Source organism: Colletotrichum navitas (assembly GCF_030913465.1).
Source record: "Colletotrichum navitas strain CBS 125086 chromosome Unknown LY79scaffold_24, whole genome shotgun sequence".
Taxonomy (NCBI): Eukaryota; Fungi; Ascomycota; class Sordariomycetes; order Glomerellales; family Glomerellaceae; genus Colletotrichum; species Colletotrichum navitas.
Window position 1 is genome coordinate 287,937 of NW_026850570.1, and position 18,426 is coordinate 306,362.

The 18,426-nt window shown below is 56.3% G+C and overlaps 7 protein-coding genes across 7 annotated transcripts; 3 read left to right on the forward strand and 4 right to left on the reverse strand.

Annotated features, from left to right (window-relative positions):
• Positions 1-3,089: 3,089 nt before the first annotated feature.
• LY79DRAFT_669186 (uncharacterized protein) lies at positions 3,090-3,721 on the forward strand (the record flags this gene model as incomplete). The annotated part of the gene is made up of 3 exons (XM_060563610.1): positions 3,090-3,157; positions 3,229-3,318; positions 3,409-3,721. The coding sequence occupies 3 exons, from the start codon at positions 3,090-3,092 to the stop codon at positions 3,719-3,721; spliced, it is 471 nt and encodes a 156-aa protein (XP_060414938.1).
• A 1,000-nt stretch (positions 3,722-4,721) lies between these two features.
• On the reverse strand, positions 4,722-6,238 carry LY79DRAFT_514146 (eukaryotic aspartyl protease; the record flags this gene model as incomplete). Its single annotated transcript, XM_060554565.1, has 4 exons — positions 4,722-5,551; positions 5,605-5,729; positions 5,797-5,911; positions 5,968-6,238. 4 exons carry the CDS (start codon positions 6,236-6,238, stop codon positions 4,722-4,724), a joined length of 1,341 nt encoding a protein of 446 aa, XP_060414939.1.
• A 423-nt stretch (positions 6,239-6,661) lies between these two features.
• Positions 6,662-7,739, reverse strand: LY79DRAFT_176408 (uncharacterized protein). Its single transcript, XM_060551258.1, has one exon. It carries the CDS (start codon positions 7,457-7,459, stop codon positions 6,920-6,922), a length of 540 nt encoding a protein of 179 aa, XP_060414940.1. The 5' UTR covers positions 7,460-7,739; the 3' UTR covers positions 6,662-6,919.
• Positions 7,740-7,865: 126 nt separating this feature from the next.
• On the reverse strand, positions 7,866-11,517 carry LY79DRAFT_551583 (Hsp70 protein-domain-containing protein). Its single transcript, XM_060557657.1, has one exon. The coding sequence runs from the start codon at positions 11,096-11,098 to the stop codon at positions 8,015-8,017; it is 3,084 nt and encodes a 1,027-aa protein (XP_060414941.1). The 5' UTR covers positions 11,099-11,517; the 3' UTR covers positions 7,866-8,014.
• A 1,060-nt stretch (positions 11,518-12,577) lies between these two features.
• On the forward strand, positions 12,578-13,938 carry LY79DRAFT_551589 (short chain dehydrogenase). Its single transcript, XM_060557658.1, has 2 exons — positions 12,578-12,810; positions 12,859-13,938. Exons 1-2 carry the CDS (start codon positions 12,749-12,751, stop codon positions 13,583-13,585), a joined length of 789 nt encoding a protein of 262 aa, XP_060414942.1. The 5' UTR covers positions 12,578-12,748; the 3' UTR covers positions 13,586-13,938.
• A 104-nt stretch (positions 13,939-14,042) lies between these two features.
• On the forward strand, positions 14,043-15,230 carry LY79DRAFT_551597 (uncharacterized protein). The gene has a single exon (XM_060557659.1). The coding sequence runs from the start codon at positions 14,403-14,405 to the stop codon at positions 14,841-14,843; it is 441 nt and encodes a 146-aa protein (XP_060414943.1). The 5' UTR covers positions 14,043-14,402; the 3' UTR covers positions 14,844-15,230.
• On the reverse strand, positions 15,231-17,051 carry LY79DRAFT_630802 (nonspecific lipid-transfer protein). The gene is made up of 2 exons (XM_060562170.1): positions 16,295-17,051; positions 15,231-16,205 (listed from the first exon to the last, which is right to left on the reverse strand). The coding sequence occupies exons 1-2, from the start codon at positions 16,795-16,797 to the stop codon at positions 15,323-15,325; spliced, it is 1,386 nt and encodes a 461-aa protein (XP_060414944.1). The 5' UTR covers positions 16,798-17,051; the 3' UTR covers positions 15,231-15,322.
• Between the last annotated feature and the right edge of the window lie 1,375 nt (positions 17,052-18,426).

Consider the following 18,426-nt stretch of genomic DNA (forward strand, 5'->3'; position numbering starts at 1 on the left):
GCCGCCCGAGGTGTCAGTCGGATAGGCGAGAGGTCAAAAGTACAGTGGAAGGGCTCGGGAGCGGGTTTTGGGTTGACGAGATTGAACAGATTTGTTGGCGGCTGGGCGGTTGAGCGGGTCTTCCCAGACGCTTTGGCCGAGTTTTGAGGTGTTTGACCAGGAAGTCAAATTGATTAGGGCGGTCCGAAATTTGATGTCATGTCGAAATTGCTAGAGTCGCGAGACGCCCCCTTTTTTTTCGCTTTCCCCCTCCTACAAGGCGTTACATTCTTGGAGGGGTTGACAGAGATGAGTAGTGATGATGGGAACCAAAGGTTGCATGTACCTAGGTACATGGGCTCGTCGTAGCGCGGCTCATGTGCACCGAGCCCTTTGGGGAGCAACGGTCCGCCGGGACGGGTGAGCGAGTGAAGGGGGGAAGGAATCAACTTCGACTCTTTGGGCGGTTGGCTGACTAGGGGGGATTTCCAGGGTCTCGTTCGAACAAAGGAGCGGCACATGATGCGGCTGCAACAGCCTCCAAGCCAGGCGCGAACGTCATGTGGTAGCTGACGAATGACAGGGCGGGAGGGCCGTATGGCACACAGCTGACTGGCTGGTTGGGGGTCGAAGGGGGGGGAGGGAAAATCGAACAGCTGGACGGGCCGGATCTCTTTGGTTCGTTTCGGAGGGGAGAGGGGGCGGCGTAAGAACATCTGAAGAAAGCGCAATTTGCTGGCATGACGGAGGAACGAGGTGGGATGAGATGGGGGATCAAGGCATGTCAGGGGGATCTATCCGGAGTACCCAAGTGTTGGCGGGATGGACGATGCCTGCCTACCATACCATTACCATACCATACCACATCGTGCCTACCCAGGTACAGAAGCCCGCATGCAGGCCTGCCCGTTGTCTGGTAGGTGCACGATGCAATCGTAGTTTAGGTCGCCGTCGATTAGGTAGATGCCGCCCGTACCTGGTTCGTATTCCACAGGCTGCCATGTTGGTCGTGGAGATGGACGGATTGCCCCAAATAGGCATTCCAGGGTTCAAGATATGTACAAGGAGCACTCCACTGGTGCCAGTCCAAGCTAGGTAGGCACGAATGCGAATGCAAATGCAGATGCAGATGCAGAATGAAGGATGTGGATGCACAGACGGACGGATATTCCCTTTGAGCAAGAAATTGCTCTCTTTCTCTGGACCGACGCGCGAGACTACCGTAGAATATCCCAACCGCCTTGGCTACCTACATACCTCAGCCTCTCCTCTCGTCGTCCCCCATCCCATCCCGTCATCCCATCCCATCTCATCCCATCCCATCCCATGTGGCTTGGAGACTAAGACAAAGTATCCTTGGGCCCTACCAGCCAGTCAGTCAGTTGGTCAGTCTTAAACTCGAGACCCGAGTATCGTCAGCAGGCGGTGGGTGTATGTATTTAAAGGCCAGTGGCCCCAAGAGTTGAGCATTGGGCCATTGGTCGAGGCTGCAACAAGGTCTCAAACACGCCCCCTCCATTTCATGCTCTCGATCCCGCAAGTGAGGTGTCCTTTTGGGGGTTAGGTACTCCATACATAGTAGTGCTAGGCATTCCCACCCAGACAGAGGCTTGACAGCGAGGTGTCAGGAGGGCTGGTTCATGCGCTTCCATGCGGGCCACTTTGTTCACCCGGCCACCGTCACTTCACCTGCGGTGCCTTTTAGATTTGGATCGCCTGTCCCGGTCAGGTCGCATGAACATTCGCTCTGCGCCCAATTGACTGGGTCTCGAGGCCTTGCCCTTTGCAGCTGATTGCAGATGGCAACCTGGTAATTGCACGCTCCACCACGGCACCCAGGCATTTGAATTGTGTACAGTACGGTACCGACTTACCCACTAGGTATCTCATACTGAGATACCTAGGTATCTGGTGCGGTGCAATCGCAAAATGGCCCTATTCTGCCTCATTGTCGCAATTCACCTGAAGGGGAACAAGATGAGAGATGATGCGGGATGCATGGCAAGCAAGCAAGCAAGCAAGCAAGCAAGCATCAACCAGTTTTACCCACGCATGCCGATACACCACCCAAGTAGCCAATCTATTTACCTACCTACCTCAGGTACTTATTGATTTTGTGATTTATTACTGCATAGGTACCTAGGTAGGTAGGAGCAGTATACACACTCCTGCGGCATAGGTACGCAACTGGCAGGAGGATCCCGTCGCGTACTTACCTTAGGTAGGCATTAATCGGGTACACCGTCTCCAGACCTGTCTCCTCCCTACTGTGCGCGTGCGCGCACGCCGCCCGTACCTGATCCTTTCCCCTTCTCGGCCTGTGATCTCCAAGATGGCCAACCAAGTGATGTGCACCAACTGGCCCGGACGTCAGGCACCGCATCCGCCCTGTCTTACATCTCCTGCTCAGTCCTCGAGTCTGACTGCCGCCGTTTACGGATGGTCGAGGAACTTAGACCGTGGCCGGGTTTACCCACGTAACGTCCTGCTCCTCTCGGCCTCCCACTTCCAAGTACAAAGTCCACAGTCCATCCCGCATCTTAAAACCTCCGGTGTTCATATCCCGACCTTAACTTCCTTGCTACTCATCCTTGGCTCGCTCCCCTTCTTCTGATTCTTCTACGTCTCCTTCTTCTTCTTCTACTGCTACTGCTACTACTACTACTCCTTCCAACCCCCACCTTTCTGTCTCTCTCTCACACTCTCCCTCCCTCCCACCATCAGCGATCCCCTTTTCCCCTGCCGCTCGCAGACTGCAGACCGAACTAGTACTCGCCCACCTCCCCTCCGCTTTTCTTCCCGAGCGCAATAGACATACCACATCCTCGCGTACCTTGGTCCGTTTCTTCCTTTGCGGCCAAAAGACATCATCGCCCTATCACGTCTTCCAACTTGCTCCAGCGCACAGTTTTACCTACCCGCCTGCTCGGTTTGCGACCTGGGTTCCAATAATCACCCTGTCGATACTGCCAACCACTAGTTGCCGATCACCCTCCCTTTCGGTCGACCCGTTTATCACTTCCTGGTTGCGAGCCATCTTTCCTTCCAACCTAACCCCCCAAACTGTTTTCAACCTTTTTTTTTTCTTTACGACCGTAACAACCGACAAAATGGCACACAACATGACCGACGCTGAGCTCGACAACGACTGGCAGCCCAACGGCCGCCGCCCCCAATCGTGCGTACCAACCACTGGGCCCAAGGCCGAGTAAGCTACTCTGAGCTGCCATGCTGACTTCGTCTGTACAGCACCATCGCTCGCTCCTTCTCCCAAGAGCTTGCCGACATTTTCCGCCTTGACGACCCCGTCACCGATCTCGACGAAAAGATTGACCAACGGTATGCTGCCCTGTGACGTGCCTGAAGCTGTCAATGCGTATTGTCATCCTCACAGCCATTCAATCGCTTTGCTGACAGCTTCGTACGTAGAAAGCAAATTGTCCAGAGCCAGACAAGCGAGCTCGAAGCTCTAGAGCGTCGCATTCGCGAAATGGAGGAGCGGTTGAAGAGCAACGGTGGCAACTTGCAAACGTCTTCCAACCAGCCGGCCGCTGCTGAAGCTGCCACGCCCGCACTGTCAAAGGAAGCCCAGGAGAAGGCTAGGTCACGACCAGGTACGGCGCGCCAAAACCAGCCTCATGCCCCGTCTTCGGCCAACATGCCGCCCACGCCTACTGCCAGTGAAGGTGAATACGAATTCGTCGGCAAGGATGACCTTGACGACCACCCACCCCGACACTGAATCGCTGCATTTGACACTTCCAACTCGTACAATGCCCACAATACCACGTCTCGCCCGAGATTCCCTTTTTTTCCCCCCCGTTCCCCTCAACATGACCGTTTGCACCGAAGAAACCATCAGTCATCTATTTTATGAGGCCACGGGAAATGCTAACCATTGCTCGTTTTGTTCCATCAGACGGCGACCGCGACCAGGCATGAGGATAGACGTCACTCTTTAGACTGCGACAACCGACTCTTTACCTGCCTGTTCAAAGCTCATTCCGCATATACCCGCACTCCGCGATACCATGGCCTTACCCAATCATCGGCAAATTGGATTTTCGAGCCTCCTCCACCACAGAAAGGTCCTTACGTTGGCTGGTATGATCTCTCTTGGCATAAGATCATGCCGAGGATCACACTACGTCATGGGGTGCCACTCGCCACACCCGCCGCAAAACTGCTCTTTAGGGCGTTAGAAGCATGATTTCCTGTTTCACCGCGACATCTTTTGCAGCTGGGTTTTCTTCGTTTGCTAGCCTGATCGGTTCAGCACTTTTTTTTTTTCACATCACCAAGTCAGTGGAGTTGTAGCATGCATGAGTGAGTGCATCGGCCTCGCGGGTCCGATGCCCTGTGATCATCCATGTAATATCCAGGAGCGAGAAGAGCTGCCTCTGTAAATACCAAAGCAAGGACTGGAAATTCATCTCTGATTCGTTTTGAGCAACTGGGAAGATCGAAGCATTCCCCTGGCTGCCGAGTCGCGCACTTGTCAGGTCATGGAGAAAGTTGTCAAAGTTCATCGTGTCTGTTCACGTATGAGGAGTTGGGTAACGGTCCTCTCACATATGCATCGACCTTGGGACTGAGGCGTCACAACGGCCTAGATGGAACGATCTTGGTGTCAGTTGAAACTAACAGCTACACTGCCCCGGAAAACTTGGGGCTGACGATTCATTGCCAACGCTTCTAGATCTCGAACCCCCCCTCACCCAATGCAGACCCAGACCCACTTCTCACGCATCACAGGCAGATGTCGCTGAGCATACATCGAGGGATCCCTTGTCGCCAAACCCGACGTAGCTGCCCTGTGCGCCGTAGTTCAGCTGAACATACATGCTCTTGAGTGCTACACTCCCAAAAATGACACGGTTGGCGTTGCTGCTCTTCTGGATACCGCCGTAACATTTGTCAGTGTTGCCAGGTACAGGTCCGAGGTTGATGTGTTCCTTCGGGACAGTTCCAACATATCCACCTGCAGATATGAACTGGAAGTCGGGGATTCCGGATGCCAGGGAGCATGGGAAGATGTAAAGCCCGAGATCCGGATCTAATGCTGAGTCGGGAATCTCTGAGTAGTACTTGACTACCAGTGATGGAGGAAGCATCAGGAAGCTGGTCGCCGTGTCAATTATCGCAGTAAAGGGAGATGCAAACCGGAACCAAACTCCGCCATCCATGGTGCTCATCCGAGTCTTGCTAACCTGGAAACTCCAGCCTTCCTCGCTGTCCATCGGTTTTTCGTTTATGCTCGCAGTACCCATCGCGTAGCCGAAGGAGAAGAATCCCTTGTTCGACTCGTGCCGCAAGTCGATACCAATCCATTCAAAGTGTAGCTCCGGCTTTAGACGGTCGAGCATAGACGGCCTACTTGGCTGGACACTCGATGGACGATTTTTCGCAATGCCCAGGACGCCACTAATCTGAGGCTCGACCGCCCAACGCTGACCGACATTGACCACAGATTGGATTGTAGCGTTGATGATGTTGAAGCGGTTGTTGTCTGTCAAAAGGCCAAAACGGACCGTGTCGAGATACACCTTGCCAGAGTTGGTGACGCCATCCCCTGCGAATAGTTAGTCATTTCCACGGCGCTACGGCTGGTGAGTATTGACGGACCGTACGAAACCGACCAAGTAGCGCCGGAGACCTCTTGACTAGACGTCGACTTTGAAGGGTCGTACAGCATCGGCAATCCCTTGGCTGCCTTGTCACCAAACTTGGTGTCGGTGGTCATTAACCAGCTGTTGGTTGTGAGTTTGAGATTTTGCCAGAACACGCCAATGGCAGATGGGAGGGAAAGAAACGTACAAGTCAGAGCTGCCGGTGTCGATGATGACTGGAATTTTCTGTGGGTTTTCCGGATTCCCGATAAAGACATCGGTCAGCCAGAAGTTGCCCGTAGCTCTGGCTGCGACAATGGAGGCTAGACGGCGAATACACTGCGGTCAGCTTCAAAATCCACCTCGGTCGTCATCCCACAAAGGAGTGGATGGGAGGGGAACTTGCAGTAGTATCCACTGCGTCGGGCCGGTGTATGTTTCGCAAGGGCCTCCGGTACGGGCATGTTCCACTTCTCATATGCGGCCGCGAGGGCGGCTCCGTCCGGGACGTAGTCCGGGTCGGCGTGGACGGGTATCGTGAAAGTGCTGCTCGGGAGGGTTCCAGGCTGGGGTCCGGATACCTGGGGACCCGTCGGGATGGCGTGCGCCATTACCGACCAGAGGAGCGGAACCACGAGGGAGAGGAGCATATTGCTGATCGTTGACTGAAGTTTGAAATAAGATATTCTTGATGGGTCGATCTTTGAGTTGGATGCTTGAGACGGTACTTTCCAAACTGAAGCTTGGATGAGGTTGGCATATTTATATACATGGAGGCATCTCTGTTTGTAGTATAACATCGACCCAGGCTTCATTTTACCAACAAGTTAGGTTTCAGCCCGGATCAGGAGCGAAATGACAAAATGTTCGTCAAGCAATGTTTGTTTCGTACAAGGACCATGTGTTGTTGACCGAACCAGAAGCGATATCGCAACGAAAATCAGCACGTTGTTTGTTCTCCTCTCCTTTGTTGCTGCCTGTCGCCCTCTCTGGGACAACCATGTGTTACTTTGGATCTGGCGGAAGCTTTCGCCGCGGTGCAGATACCCGCGGGGGAAGGGGGGGTTCGAGACGGCGCGGGAGAGAAGCCGACGGGCTGAGCCTACCGAGCTGTTGGTCACGGGTTGCGATCATTTGCGTGGTAAGGTTTGGGGGGGACGAAAAGAAGGCTACGGGAGAAGTTCCCTCTGAAGGGGAGGGAACGAAACCAATGCGGGTGTTAGGGCTTGGGAAGCGAGTTTTCATCGTGAGAAGTCTCACTGTCCATCGTACACCGACGATGGTGAGGCGGTCATGAGTTGTCACTATCGGAGGGGTGGGAGAGTGGTCGTTTACGGGCGGTTGAGAAGTGACACTTTTGCGATATTTGCTGGGGATTCCCACTCAATTCTGCCAGCAAACAAGAAGGGAAAGAAAAGAAGAAGGGGGGAGAAAAAAAGTCCCGAGGATTCTGCCGGCGTTCTATCCTCGGGGCGACGCGAAACGGCCCCGGAAGCGTGCTCTCCTGCTCCCCGGTAGAACGAGGTCGGTTCCGCAGGGTAGTTACATTGGCGAGTAAGGGGGGGAAACCGGTGGGACGGACCACATGTGCGATGCCGGCGGACGAGGCGGTTCCCCCGTTGTACCACAGTAGTGGAAATGGTCACGGAAAGGCTAGACGAAGAAGAGATTGCATTTTTGGCCTCTTGTCGTCGAGAATCTCGGGCCGGTTTGCACACCGGGGGCAGCACGAGGAGGGCATGAGGATCATGGGACCATGGGATCGTGAGATGCTGAAGGATCATGGGACCTCCCCCCCCCGTTCCTGGGACTGGCGTGCCCGGAGGTAAGGTGGACGGGCGGTGCGGTGTCGCTTCCCACCTGTATGACATCGCGCGTCTGTCTGAGTTGGGAGAGAGAGAGAGAGAAGGGGGGGGAAACGATGAAGTGGCTGCCCCTCTCGGCCTTGTTGGCGGATGTTGCTTCTTCTACGTCACCTTGGCCACCCAGACACGGCCACAGGCGAGGCGGCTGATGTTTGCTCTTGGTAGTCGAGGCATCCGGGTTGCCTTGGTTCGGATACTTCTCTCGACCGGTAGGTACCACCTGGCACGGCACGGCACGTCTCAAAGGGTCGCGGCTGGGATATGTGCAAGAAAGGAAAAAACCAAGGGGGGGAGGAAAGCTGCTCTCTGGACCAAGAGCCATGGGCTTGCACCAGAGGGGGATAGGACCGCATACGCTGTCTTCACGATGGTCTCATCTCAAGGGGCCGAGTTGGCATTCACAGGCGGGAGAAGACGCAACCGATTTTTTTCATCTGGACTTGTCTGTAATTTCATTTCATCTGAAAAACGCCGTAGGTATGATGTATGCTCAAAATTTCAAAAAGCTGAATCACTCTACTGCGACCCATGCGCTCCCCTACATTCACCCAGAGGGAACTCTCAGAGCTCGTCGTGCCCCGGCGCACCCCTCGGGGCGCTGCCCTCGCCCTGGCCCTGCTGCGACTGCTCAAACTTCTTCAGAATCTCCTCAATCTCAGCCTCACTCGGGGTGTCGCCGCCCTCGCCGCCGAACTTGACATAGCTCCCGCCACCGGGGCGCTCAACGGTCTGGCCGGCAGGTGCCTCGGGCTCGACGGTCGAGCTCTGGGGGGGCACGGTGGTGGTGGACTCTTCCTTAGGCTCCCCGGAAGAAGCGGAAGCGGTGGGCTTTGTCTTCTTGGATTTTGCGCTCTTGCTGTTGGCCTTCTTGGTCTTGCCCTCAAAGTTCTTGACGCCCTTCATGGCGAGGTCCATGCCGGCCTTGTCAAGCTTATCGCGCTTGGCCTGGAGGTCCTTGACGAGGAGCACGGGGTCCGCCGTCGCGGCGAGGGCGTCCTGCTTCGCCTCCATCTCCTCGAGCCACTTGGTCGTCGACACATATACGTCCTCGACCACCTCCACATCCTCACGCTTGTACAGCGGCGGGACGGGGCCCTTCTCCTTGACGACGTCGTCCATCGTGCGCTCCTTGCTGCTGTCGTCGTCCTCGAGGTCGTCAGAGTCGCTCGAGGGGGTGGCTGAAGCGGTCTCGGTGGAGGGCCCCGCGGACGCGTGCCACGCGTCGTACTCGTCGAGCTGCTTCTGGATGGTGCTGATGAAGGACTGGGTCGAGTTGAGGGCCTCCTTGAGGGCCTTGACGAGCTCGGGTCGCTTCTCGGCCTCATCGCTTCTCTTCTGGATCTTGGTGACGGGCTCGTGGAGCTCCTTGTACCTCTTCTTGAGCTCTTCGCGGGTCGCGTCAGCGCCCCCCTCGTAGAGCCAGTCGCTCGCCTCGCTGTTCTTCTTCTCCAGCGTGGCGCGCTCCTCGGAGGTGGAGGCGGCGAGGAAAGCCTCGCTCTCGAGGAGGTCGCGGACCTTGTAGGTGAAGCCCTCGAGCTGGTTGAGGGCCTCCTCTCTCATGCGACGGGCCTTGTCAGAAGTCTCGAAGGCCTTGAGGCGGTCCTTGGACTTGATGAGCTCCTCGCGAGATAGCTCGGGGCGGCCGGCCTTCTCGAGAGTGAAGTCGACATTGATGGTGACGAGCTCCTTCTTCTTGACGGGCTCCTTGCCATCGGCGGCGGCTTCGCTGGGAACGGGAGAGGACGAGGCGGAGGTCGCCTCGGTCTTGGTGGAAGTCGTAGTGGAAGACTTGGATGTGGCCGTCGAAGACTCGGATGCGGCCGCCGAAGACTCGGCGTCCTCCTCGCCGTCGAGGGGCTTCTGGTCCTTCTTACCGAAACCGAAGAGATTTTTGACTCCGTCGACGAAGCCCTCCTTCTCGGGAGCCTCGGCCTCGCACTCGACAGTGGCCTTGGTCACCTCGACCTCGCCGTTCTCGGCGCTCAGCTTGACGCCGACCTTGAAGTGGATATCGCTGTCGACGCAAGAGTACTTCTCCTTGAGCTCGGCGACGGAGGCGGTGAGGTTTTTGGTGGTCAGAACCTTGGTGTCCTGCTCAGCGGAACCGACCTGCTGATAAAAGGTGACATCGAAGTCCTCGTGGTTGTTAAAGGTGACCTCCTTGGGCGCGCCGCCCTGGGGAGAGACGGCGGACCACAGACGCTGGTGCTGAAGCTTGTTCTTGTTGTTGGTCCACTTCATGCTGGAAGGGTAGTTTGTACCCTCGGAGATGCGAATCTCTTTGACGCGGAAGCTGGGACTAAGCTCGGCGGCGCGGAAACCGGCGCCAAAGACAGCGGCTTCATCCGAGTTGACGTTGCTGCGGAGCTTCTCGGCTGAGCCAACGACGTGCTCCAACCGCTTCTGAACGAAAGGTGTGCGGGAAGCACCACCGTGAAGGATGACGGAGTCCAGGTCCGAGAGCTCAAGCTGGGCGGTCTTGAGGGCGTCCAGGATGACGGTGTCGACACGAGCGGCGTGGCCTTCAGCCATATTCTCGAAGTCGGCGCGGGTAAGCTTGTACTTGAAGTCGACGTCCTCGTAGAGACCCTCAAAGCTAGCGGCGGCCTGCTGGTTGGCGCTGAGGACGTGGCGCACGCGTTCGGCCTCCTTGAGCAGCTTCGCGATGGCACGGCCGTGGGCCTTGACCTTGTCGGCTTCGGCAGAGATCTTCTTGCCGCCCTTGGACTCGACGAACTGGGCGACCATGTCGTCGACAATGAGGTAGTTGAGGGCGTCACCGCCAAGGGTCCTGTCCCAGGCGGAGCCGATGACGGCAACCTCCTGGATGGTCTTGTTGAACTTGCCAGTATCCTTGACGGTGCGACTCTGGAACTTCATGACGGTGGCCTTGGCGGAGCCAGCGCCCATGTCGAAGACGATGTGATGCTCAGGCTTTCCTCCCTCGTTGATGTTGGGGAACTGGCGGGAGGTGGCGTAGTTGAGACCAACGGCAAGACCATCGCTGATGAGGCTGAGGACCTTAAGGCCGGCAAGGTCAGCGGCGGTCTGGATAGCGCGCTTCTCCTGGATGGTGAAGTAGGGAGGGATGGTCAGGACGATGGAGCGGACAGAGGTTCCGGATCCAGCAGCAGCTTCAGCGTTCTTCTGGATGCTCTGCAGCTCCATGGCCAGAAGCTCCTCAACCAGCCATGCGTCGTCGTCGTCGGTGAAGACCTTGCTCTTGAAAGCAGCGGTCCCACGCTCCTTGTTCTTCTCGAGCCGCAGCGCAGGGTGGCGGGCGGCGTATTCTTGGACAATGGGGTCATCGGCGGAGAGGCCAAGGAGGGTCTTCAGGTTGGGGTAGACATCGTGGGGGAAACGGGCCGAGAGGGCGATGGCGTCGGAGCCGTAGAGTCTCTCAGGGTAGGCTCCGGCCTTGGGGCCGCTCTGGAGGGGCTTGAAGGTGACGGCGGAGATTTCCTTGCGGCGGGAGTCCTTGGTCAGGACGATGTCGAGAGGAATGCCGGGCTTGACGAGGGCGGCCTTGATGTACTCGGTGCCGAGGTCGACACCGAGGACGGCGGAAACGGCAAAGACGTGTGCGGAAAAGAAGAAGAAGCAGCCGAGGACTATGGTCAACGGCGAAAAAGTGCGTTGCGCCATGGTGTGTGGTTTGCGCCCAATGGCGCTGCTGGGGGTGTTTGTGTGTGTGTGTGTTTTAAGTCGTGTCGTAAAAAGAGACGAGAGGTCGGTACTAACACGGGTTCCAGTCGGTGAGTCCCAGTCGACAATGGAGACTTGGGGAAGCAAGCTCTAGGGTTGTTGTGAAGATATCGAGCTGAAAAAAACCAAAAGACAACAAAAAGAGGAGAGAGGAGAACGAAAGAAGAGATGAATCCTCGAGGCAATTGGGAGACCCAGAAATACAGATATGGAATAACGGAGGGTCGGTCAGTGAAGATTCGTGAAGGTGTCCTCTACTGGATTCTGTGTCATTCCCCCCAGACTGGGTCGGTCTCGGCAAGGTACCTTCTAGTGGGTGGGTTACCTGTCCTGGCGAAGAGGACAGCTGTAAGGAAGAGATAAAATAAAAAAAAAGGCTATGGCGTACCTTTCCACTGTAAGGTCGGTCATCCCCTGGCAGAGCTGCAAGGCTGAATGTGAGATAAGCACGCGATTGGTCGGATAAGCAAGCTTAAGCGACGGGAGCAGGTAGCAGTTACTCCGTCAGAGTGGGGCACTTTGGCCCAATAAACGATGTCAAGTTAGCTTATTAAGGGGCCAGCTGCCAGCTCTCATACATAATTACCTATACCTAGTACATCGTACATCAACTGTCGTTTGAGATGGCAATTTGTTCGGGGCTATCACAGACGACTACACATTACCTAAAGGTTACGTGAAAGAGGACACCATGGCAATAGCGGCCAGTCACTGAAAATTTATAGCATCTCACAAGCAAACTTGCCTGTTGTTGCCAAGTAAAGTGTATGACTTTCAACGATTGGGCAGTTCCGGCAGCGTGATCATGGCTAGAACATCTGCAATTAATGTTGCAATAGTCCAGTTCCTGCCGAATGAATACCTTGCCAATATCAGCCGGATTACTTCCGCCAATGGGGTGGTACGGGCCGGGTAATTAAGCACTGAGCTGTCATCAACTAGGCGTCAAGACACATCTCATCATGTCCATTGTATAGGCAAGACCTAAGAAGCCAGATATCCCGCAATTGACACAGTGTCTATTTATGTGTCAATGCCAGTCTCCTCTAGCCGTGTTGTTGCTCTTGACCCTGGTCGCTTGGTTATATATAATTTGTCTTGGTCTTGTTGAACGAGAAGGAAAAAGACATAGCGTTTCCCTTCATCTTTCCCCTAATTTTGTGTCCTCCTTTTTCTCTTAGTCTTAATCCTAGCTCCCCTTCCATCCTTAAAAAAAAAAAAAACCCCCCCGAAAAAAACACGTCGACCTGATTGCAACTTACAGTCTCGAGTCTAAGTGATCAGAAGGCAGGCTTCATTGTGTACCTATGTTCCATTATTTTGAGACTGCGGGGTAAGAGCTACACACATGAAGTGGGGCAGCTCATCGCGGGGTCAACCCGGGTTACAGTCGCCCCCCTCGAGAATTCACCCAAGTGAACCCATTTCATCTCATCTCTTACTTTGAATACTGTATATCAAAAGCGTCTCTCGCTTGGTTATTGTGTGTGATCCCAAAAGAGAAAGACGGAGAAAAACTCCGGTCCCCTGTTTGTGTAAAAGCGAAGAGATCTGTCATCTTTTGGCACTATCAGGCATCATACCTTGAACATGGCTTCTGTAGACAACGAGGTCAAGGGCAGACTGGCCTTGGTCACCGGCGCTTCCGGTGGGTGAGTAGAGGACGTCCTAATCCGGTTGTCTTTTGCTCATATGGTTAGTATTGGAGGAGGTTGTGCCAAGGAGCTTTTCGCCCACGGCGCTCGTCTAGCCCTTACGTGCTCATCCGACCGCACTTACAACAAGATCACAGAGCTCGCTTCGTTGTTGAAGAGCTCTGCCGAGGAAGACGTCAAGGTATCTTGTCATATCGTAGACATGTCCTCCGCCAAAGCCATCGAGGAGCTGTTTGGGCAAATCAAAGCCGAACATGGCCAACCCCCCGACATTCTCGTCGCCAACGCCGGTACAGCGGGCTTCGGCAACAAAGCCAACCCCTATCTCGAGAACATCTCCCTCGAAGAGTTCGACTTCACCATCAACATAAACCTGAGGGCCTCCTTCCTTCTGTGCAAGCTGGCCATCCCGCACATGGCCGCCCAACACTGGGGCCGCGTCGTCTTCGTGTCGTCCATATCCGCCATTGGCGGTGGCATTAACGGCTGCCACTACGCCGCCAGCAAAGCAGGCCTGACGGGCATGATGAAGAACCTGGCATCCAAGCACGCCAAGGACGGGATCACGCTGAACGATGTCGCGCCGGCCATGATTGGCGACACGGGCATGATTCCCGACGAGAAGCGTGTCGAGGGCACCCCCGGTGATGTGAAGAACATCCCTGTTGGGAGGCTTGGGACGCCACAGGAGTGTGCGAATGTTGTCATGATGCTGTGCAAAACCGGTTACTTGACGGGGCAGAGCATCTTGCTGAGCGGTGGTCTGAAATAAAAACTCACTCTGCCACTGTCTTTTTTGTCCCCCCTTCGAAAGACTCCTGAACTAAAGCGTAGACAAAACACTTCTCGGTCTGTGAACACTCCGCGAATCAACGGCAACCGGCGCCGAGCATAGATGTCCTCAACTTTATGAGAGAGCAGTTTGAACAACGTGATGAGAGGTGAAAACTCACTAATATTCCTTTGATTGCAACTGGGGCCCACATTCGGCAATTTGTGCCGGACAGTTTTCTTGACTTGCACTCTGAATGTTTCAACTCACTTACTAGAGTTCAAGACCTTCCTCACTGCAGACGCAAAATCGCCGTTGCTCTTTGATTTAAGTCTCGATTCCAGAGCTTGGGATATGAGAAATGTCTGCAGAGACGATGGTTCATCACGATAACAATGAATGAAGCTGAGTCACACGAAACCACGTGATAAAAACCATAAGCATATCTCTTCGGGAACAAATAGGTTACGGGTGATCCTTCCATCATTGATTGCTTATCTAGCTTGTTTGAAGAAACCATGGATCCAGGCTAGCGTCATGGTTCTGCATCACTACCTACTATATCCACGTGGCCTCCAGCTTTTACATCTTCTGAACACGTTTCGCTTTGACGTTCCGCTGTCATGAAAGCCCTATTTAAAGAGGATTGGGTCGTACGTAAATTGTCGAGCGGGAGAAACACAAGCTCATCTCAGCCCAAGCCATTCTTGATATCACATATACGAAGAGGTGCCTAAGGCCCGTCATAGCAACAACGTCACCGAGTTGATTTCACCTAGACCTGAACTGGAACCAGCTCGACCAAGCTTCATCAGCCATGCACGCCTATAGGATCGAGCCCTGTACGCTCGCCGACGCCCCGGCCCTGGCGCGCAACAACATGAGCGCCTTCTGGACGAACCAGAGTTGGTATCTCCTCTGGCCCAAGGGTACCAAGCTCGACTTTCTCATCGAGCAGGCCGCTGAGCGCATACCCAACAATCTCGTCCGCAACCGCGAGACTCTGCGCCACCAAAAGGCGGTCGACCCGGAAACCGGAGCGCTCCTTGGTTACGCGCGCTGGAAGCTGCCGGCCGGGTACGAGGGGGCCGTCGAGTGGGACGGCTCGCAGATTGCAGACGTGAGCGAGGAGGAGAAGCGAGCGCTCAAGGAGCGGTCGGACGCGGCGTGGTGGGAGCCGATCTCCATGAATGAGATTGACGACTGCACGCCGGAGAAGGAGCGTCTCCTGGCCAAGAAGCCATACATCTGTGAGTGATTCCCGCCAATGGTGGACTGCGCTGGGCTGGAAGTTACCACATCATCTTTCGCTCCCCGGTGCTTGGAGCACAGAAACTAAACCCCCCGAGGAATAAAGCCCTCGAATACCTTGCCGTTCATCCCGAGAACAAGGGCAAAGGGATTGCCACCGCGCTTGTTGAAAGTGGCATCAGCCTGGCAGAGAAGGCGGGCGTCGACATCTTGGTATTGGCCTTCGAAGCAGCCTTGAGCATCTACAAGAAACTCGGCTTCAAGGAAATCCATCGCGGGTACCAGGACAATACCAAGTACGGGGGCGATGGCTACTGGGTGACGATACTGGTGTACGAGGTGAACAAGGCGAGCTCATGAGCATGCGCCGCCAACGCATTGCATAAACAGATGAAGAAACGGCGACTAGCAGGCGTCGGTGATTCAGCAAATAGTTAAACTCGAGTACCAGACTATACATGGCCGGGCCACTGCATGTTGTACATCCTAAAACCGCGCCTCAACCTTCTCCTCCGTATCCTGCAGCGCCCAGTCGCTCTTCTTCGTACGGCTCCTCACGGCCGCCGCCTGCTGCGCCGTGAAGCCCTTGGCCTCGACCGCCGGGTTGTACCCGAGCTTGTTGAGCCTACCCACGGTCGCCGAGTCGACCTTGGGCGCCTCCTTCCCGTCCGCCCGGCGGTAGACCGTGACGACGACGGCGCCGCCGAGACCCAGGTTGTGCTGCAGCGCCGCCTTGGTGGCCGGGACGGCACGGTTGTTCGCCCAGCCGCGCAGGTGCCAGACCAGCTCGGCGCACTGCGCGATGCCGGTCGCGCCGAGCGGGTGGCCCTTGGAGATGAGCCCCCCGGAGGGGTTGACGACGTACCTGCCGCCGTAGGTGATGTCCCCGCGGCGGACCAGCTCGTGCGCCTTGCCCGGCTCGGCCAGGCCTAGGGAATCCAGCACGATCATCTCGTTGGCGGAGAAGCAGTCGTGCAGCTCGACGACCTGGACGTCCTTGGGGGTGAGGCCGGCCTCGGCCATGGCGGTGCGGACGGCCACCTGAGTCATCTCGAAGCCCATGAGGTCGATGGCGGAGCGTGAGAAGAGCGAGGGCACGTCGGTGGCGAGACACTGGCCCGCGATGAGGACGGCCTGGTCCTTGAGGTGCGGCCGCTCGTCGAGGAAGGCCTGGGAGACGAGGACGGCGGCCGCGCCGCCGTCGGACGTGGGGCAGCACTGCAGCTTGGTGAGGGGCGCGAAGATCTCGGGCGCCTGGAGGATCTGCTCGCGCGTGTAGACGTCCTGAAACTGAGAGTAGGGGTTCTTGGTGGAGTGCGCGTGGTTCACGCGGGCGATCTCGGCAAAGTCCTCGGCCTTGGCGCCGTACCTGCGTCTCGTGTTAGCGGACGGTGGTGTCTCTCTCTCTTCCCCAGGCGAGCTCCTCGGCGGCGGCGGTGGCAAGAGATCTACACATACTTCTCCATGTACTCCCGCCCGGCGTTGCCAAACATCTGCGCGGCGCCGGGGGCGTTGGTGAAGCCCCTGGTCTCGGCCATCATTTTGACGGTCGTCATGGTGGGGTTCTCGCGGTCGTTGAAGAAGCTCTGCAGCGACCCGGGCATCATCTTCTCGAAGCCGACGACGAGGACGCAGTCGGCGGCGCCGGACGAGATGAAGGTGCGGCCCATGGCGAGGCCGGTGGACCCCGTGGAGCAGTTGTTGTTGACGTTGTAGATGGGGATGCCCGTCATGCCGAACTGGTAGAAGACGCGCTGGCCGCAGGTGCTGTCGCCGTAGCAGTAGCAGGCGACGCCCTGTTCGACATCGTCGTAGTTGATCTGGGCGTCGAGCATGGCTTTTACGCCGGCCTCGAAGCCAAGCTCCGTGTAGTCCACCTTGCCGCGGGGCTTGATGAACTTGGTCATGCCGACGCCGAGCACGTAGCAGGGCGACTTTTCGCGTTTCTGTCGGGGCGCCATGGTGTGCTGGTTTGGTCCGATGAATTAGTGATGCCTCGTGGTTGTTTTGTCAGCTTGAATACGACTGTCTCTTTTTTCAGCGTCGACAACTCAAATTGCTCTTGTGTGAAAGATGGAAGAGAGTTGAGCAAGGCAGCAGAGCGGGCAGAGCTTAGTGATATATCTCCCACGGCTAATTTTCGAGGCAATGAAACGTCAATATGTCTATTTTTTTGCCTTTCATGTGCTTTGCGGAAACAGCCAGTTGTAGTTGTCAACCTTTCGCCTCCCCCTCCTCGCCTCCTCTCTTTGCCTTCCCGGGGCCCTGGGAAGAGCTTCCCCAGGTTTTTTCATCCTTGACCCCGCCGTTCGCGCTATACAGAAACAGGGTCAAAAACTGCCCATAATGAGCGCTAGCTCGGTGCTCTAGGGGAGGCCCGAGACGCTGCCTGAGCCTGTCACCCTGTTTCACCGCATTACAGAGTCTCCAAAAAAGATAAAAAAAAAAAAAAAAAGGCCAACCGAGGCTCAGAAGGACGAGCTTGGCTCAAGCCTTCCCCAGTGATCTTGGCCAATCACAGAGCTTGCCGAGGTAAAAATCGATCATCAGTCGCAGGGGTGGAAGGGATGGCCCCATTCGGTAACCATATCGTCGGCCTTTTCGTGATGAGATAGATGATAACTCTTGTTAACAGAGTATCGCTCTCCCCATCTCTTCTCAGCCGTTCCTTCAGTGCCTCTTTGTCTTTCATTAGCGCCTCCCGCCACAACGCCGCCCGCCCCGCGTGGAACGGCGCTTGCGTCCCCGCCAGCATCTCGTCGCAGTCGGCTCCCTGCGGCGCTAGCAGGAAGACGCCGTTGCGGTTCCCCACGCTGATGGGGAACCGGTAGTCCTTATCTGCTAGGACGCGGAGCTGCGCCGTGGGTATGGCGTTCGTCAGCGCCGCGAGCCCGACAAAGTTGGGTTCCACGTCCCGGCGCAACGTAGGTGCTCCGTCCGCGGGAGTGGATCCATCCCATTGGCGCCGGCGAGCAGACCCACCCTTCGCCACCGCCCGTCCCGGAACTCAAACACCACTCCGGCCTTGTCCTCCTCGGTGACGCGCACGAGCCGCCTGCCGTACTCAACGGCCACGCGACGCTCATGATACGCCTTGGCCAGAGTCTCGATAAGATGCGCACGGCGTCGTAGCCGAACGCCGCGGCGCCGCCGAACGGGTACCGGTCGACCGTTGCCTCCTCGTCGTTCTTGGAGTAGACGTAGTCGAAGCTGCAGGCCTTGGCGAGGAGGGGCCCGTAGAGACCCAGGGAGTCGATGATGCGCAGAGCGTTGGGGCAGTGAATCATGCCGCCGCCGGCGTGGTGGGGGACGGGGCACTTTGTTGCGGGAACCGTGGATCGTGGCGGGGATGGACTGTGCTGCGAGCATGAGGGCAAGGGCCATGCCCGCGATGCCGCCGCCGACGATGGCCACGTCGTCTTGGGCGGTGTACATTGTTGGTTTGTCTAGACGAGGTGAAGATGGAAGAAGTGTGAAGCAGTGTGATGTCAAGAAGCCGTGCTTACTCTCCTCTGTGAAGATGGAGCTCAACACCGAGGAGCTATTTCCGCTCTTCGTACGCATTTATCTCCAAACCTTCATCTCCGAAT

Excerpts from the sequence above, each read along its gene's own strand:
- LY79DRAFT_551597 (XM_060557659.1), top strand. The coding sequence starts at position 14,403 with ATGCACGCCTATAGGATCGAGCCCTGTACGCTCGCCGACGCCCCGGCC.
- LY79DRAFT_551583 (XM_060557657.1), bottom strand. The coding sequence starts at position 11,098 with ATGGCGCAACGCACTTTTTCGCCGTTGACCATAGTCCTCGGCTGCTTC.
- LY79DRAFT_551589 (XM_060557658.1), top strand. The coding sequence starts at position 12,749 with ATGGCTTCTGTAGACAACGAGGTCAAGGGCAGACTGGCCTTGGTCACC. Across the intron at positions 12,811-12,858 it reads GTCACCGGCGCTTCCGGTGG|TATTGGAGGAGGTTGTGCCA; the intron begins GTGAGTAGAGGA and ends TCATATGGTTAG.
- LY79DRAFT_630802 (XM_060562170.1), bottom strand. The coding sequence starts at position 16,797 with ATGGCGCCCCGACAGAAACGCGAAAAGTCGCCCTGCTACGTGCTCGGC. Across the intron at positions 16,206-16,294 it reads GGGCGGGAGTACATGGAGAA|GTACGGCGCCAAGGCCGAGG; the intron begins GTATGTGTAGAT and ends CACGAGACGCAG.
- LY79DRAFT_176408 (XM_060551258.1), bottom strand. The coding sequence starts at position 7,459 with ATGTCATACAGGTGGGAAGCGACACCGCACCGCCCGTCCACCTTACCT.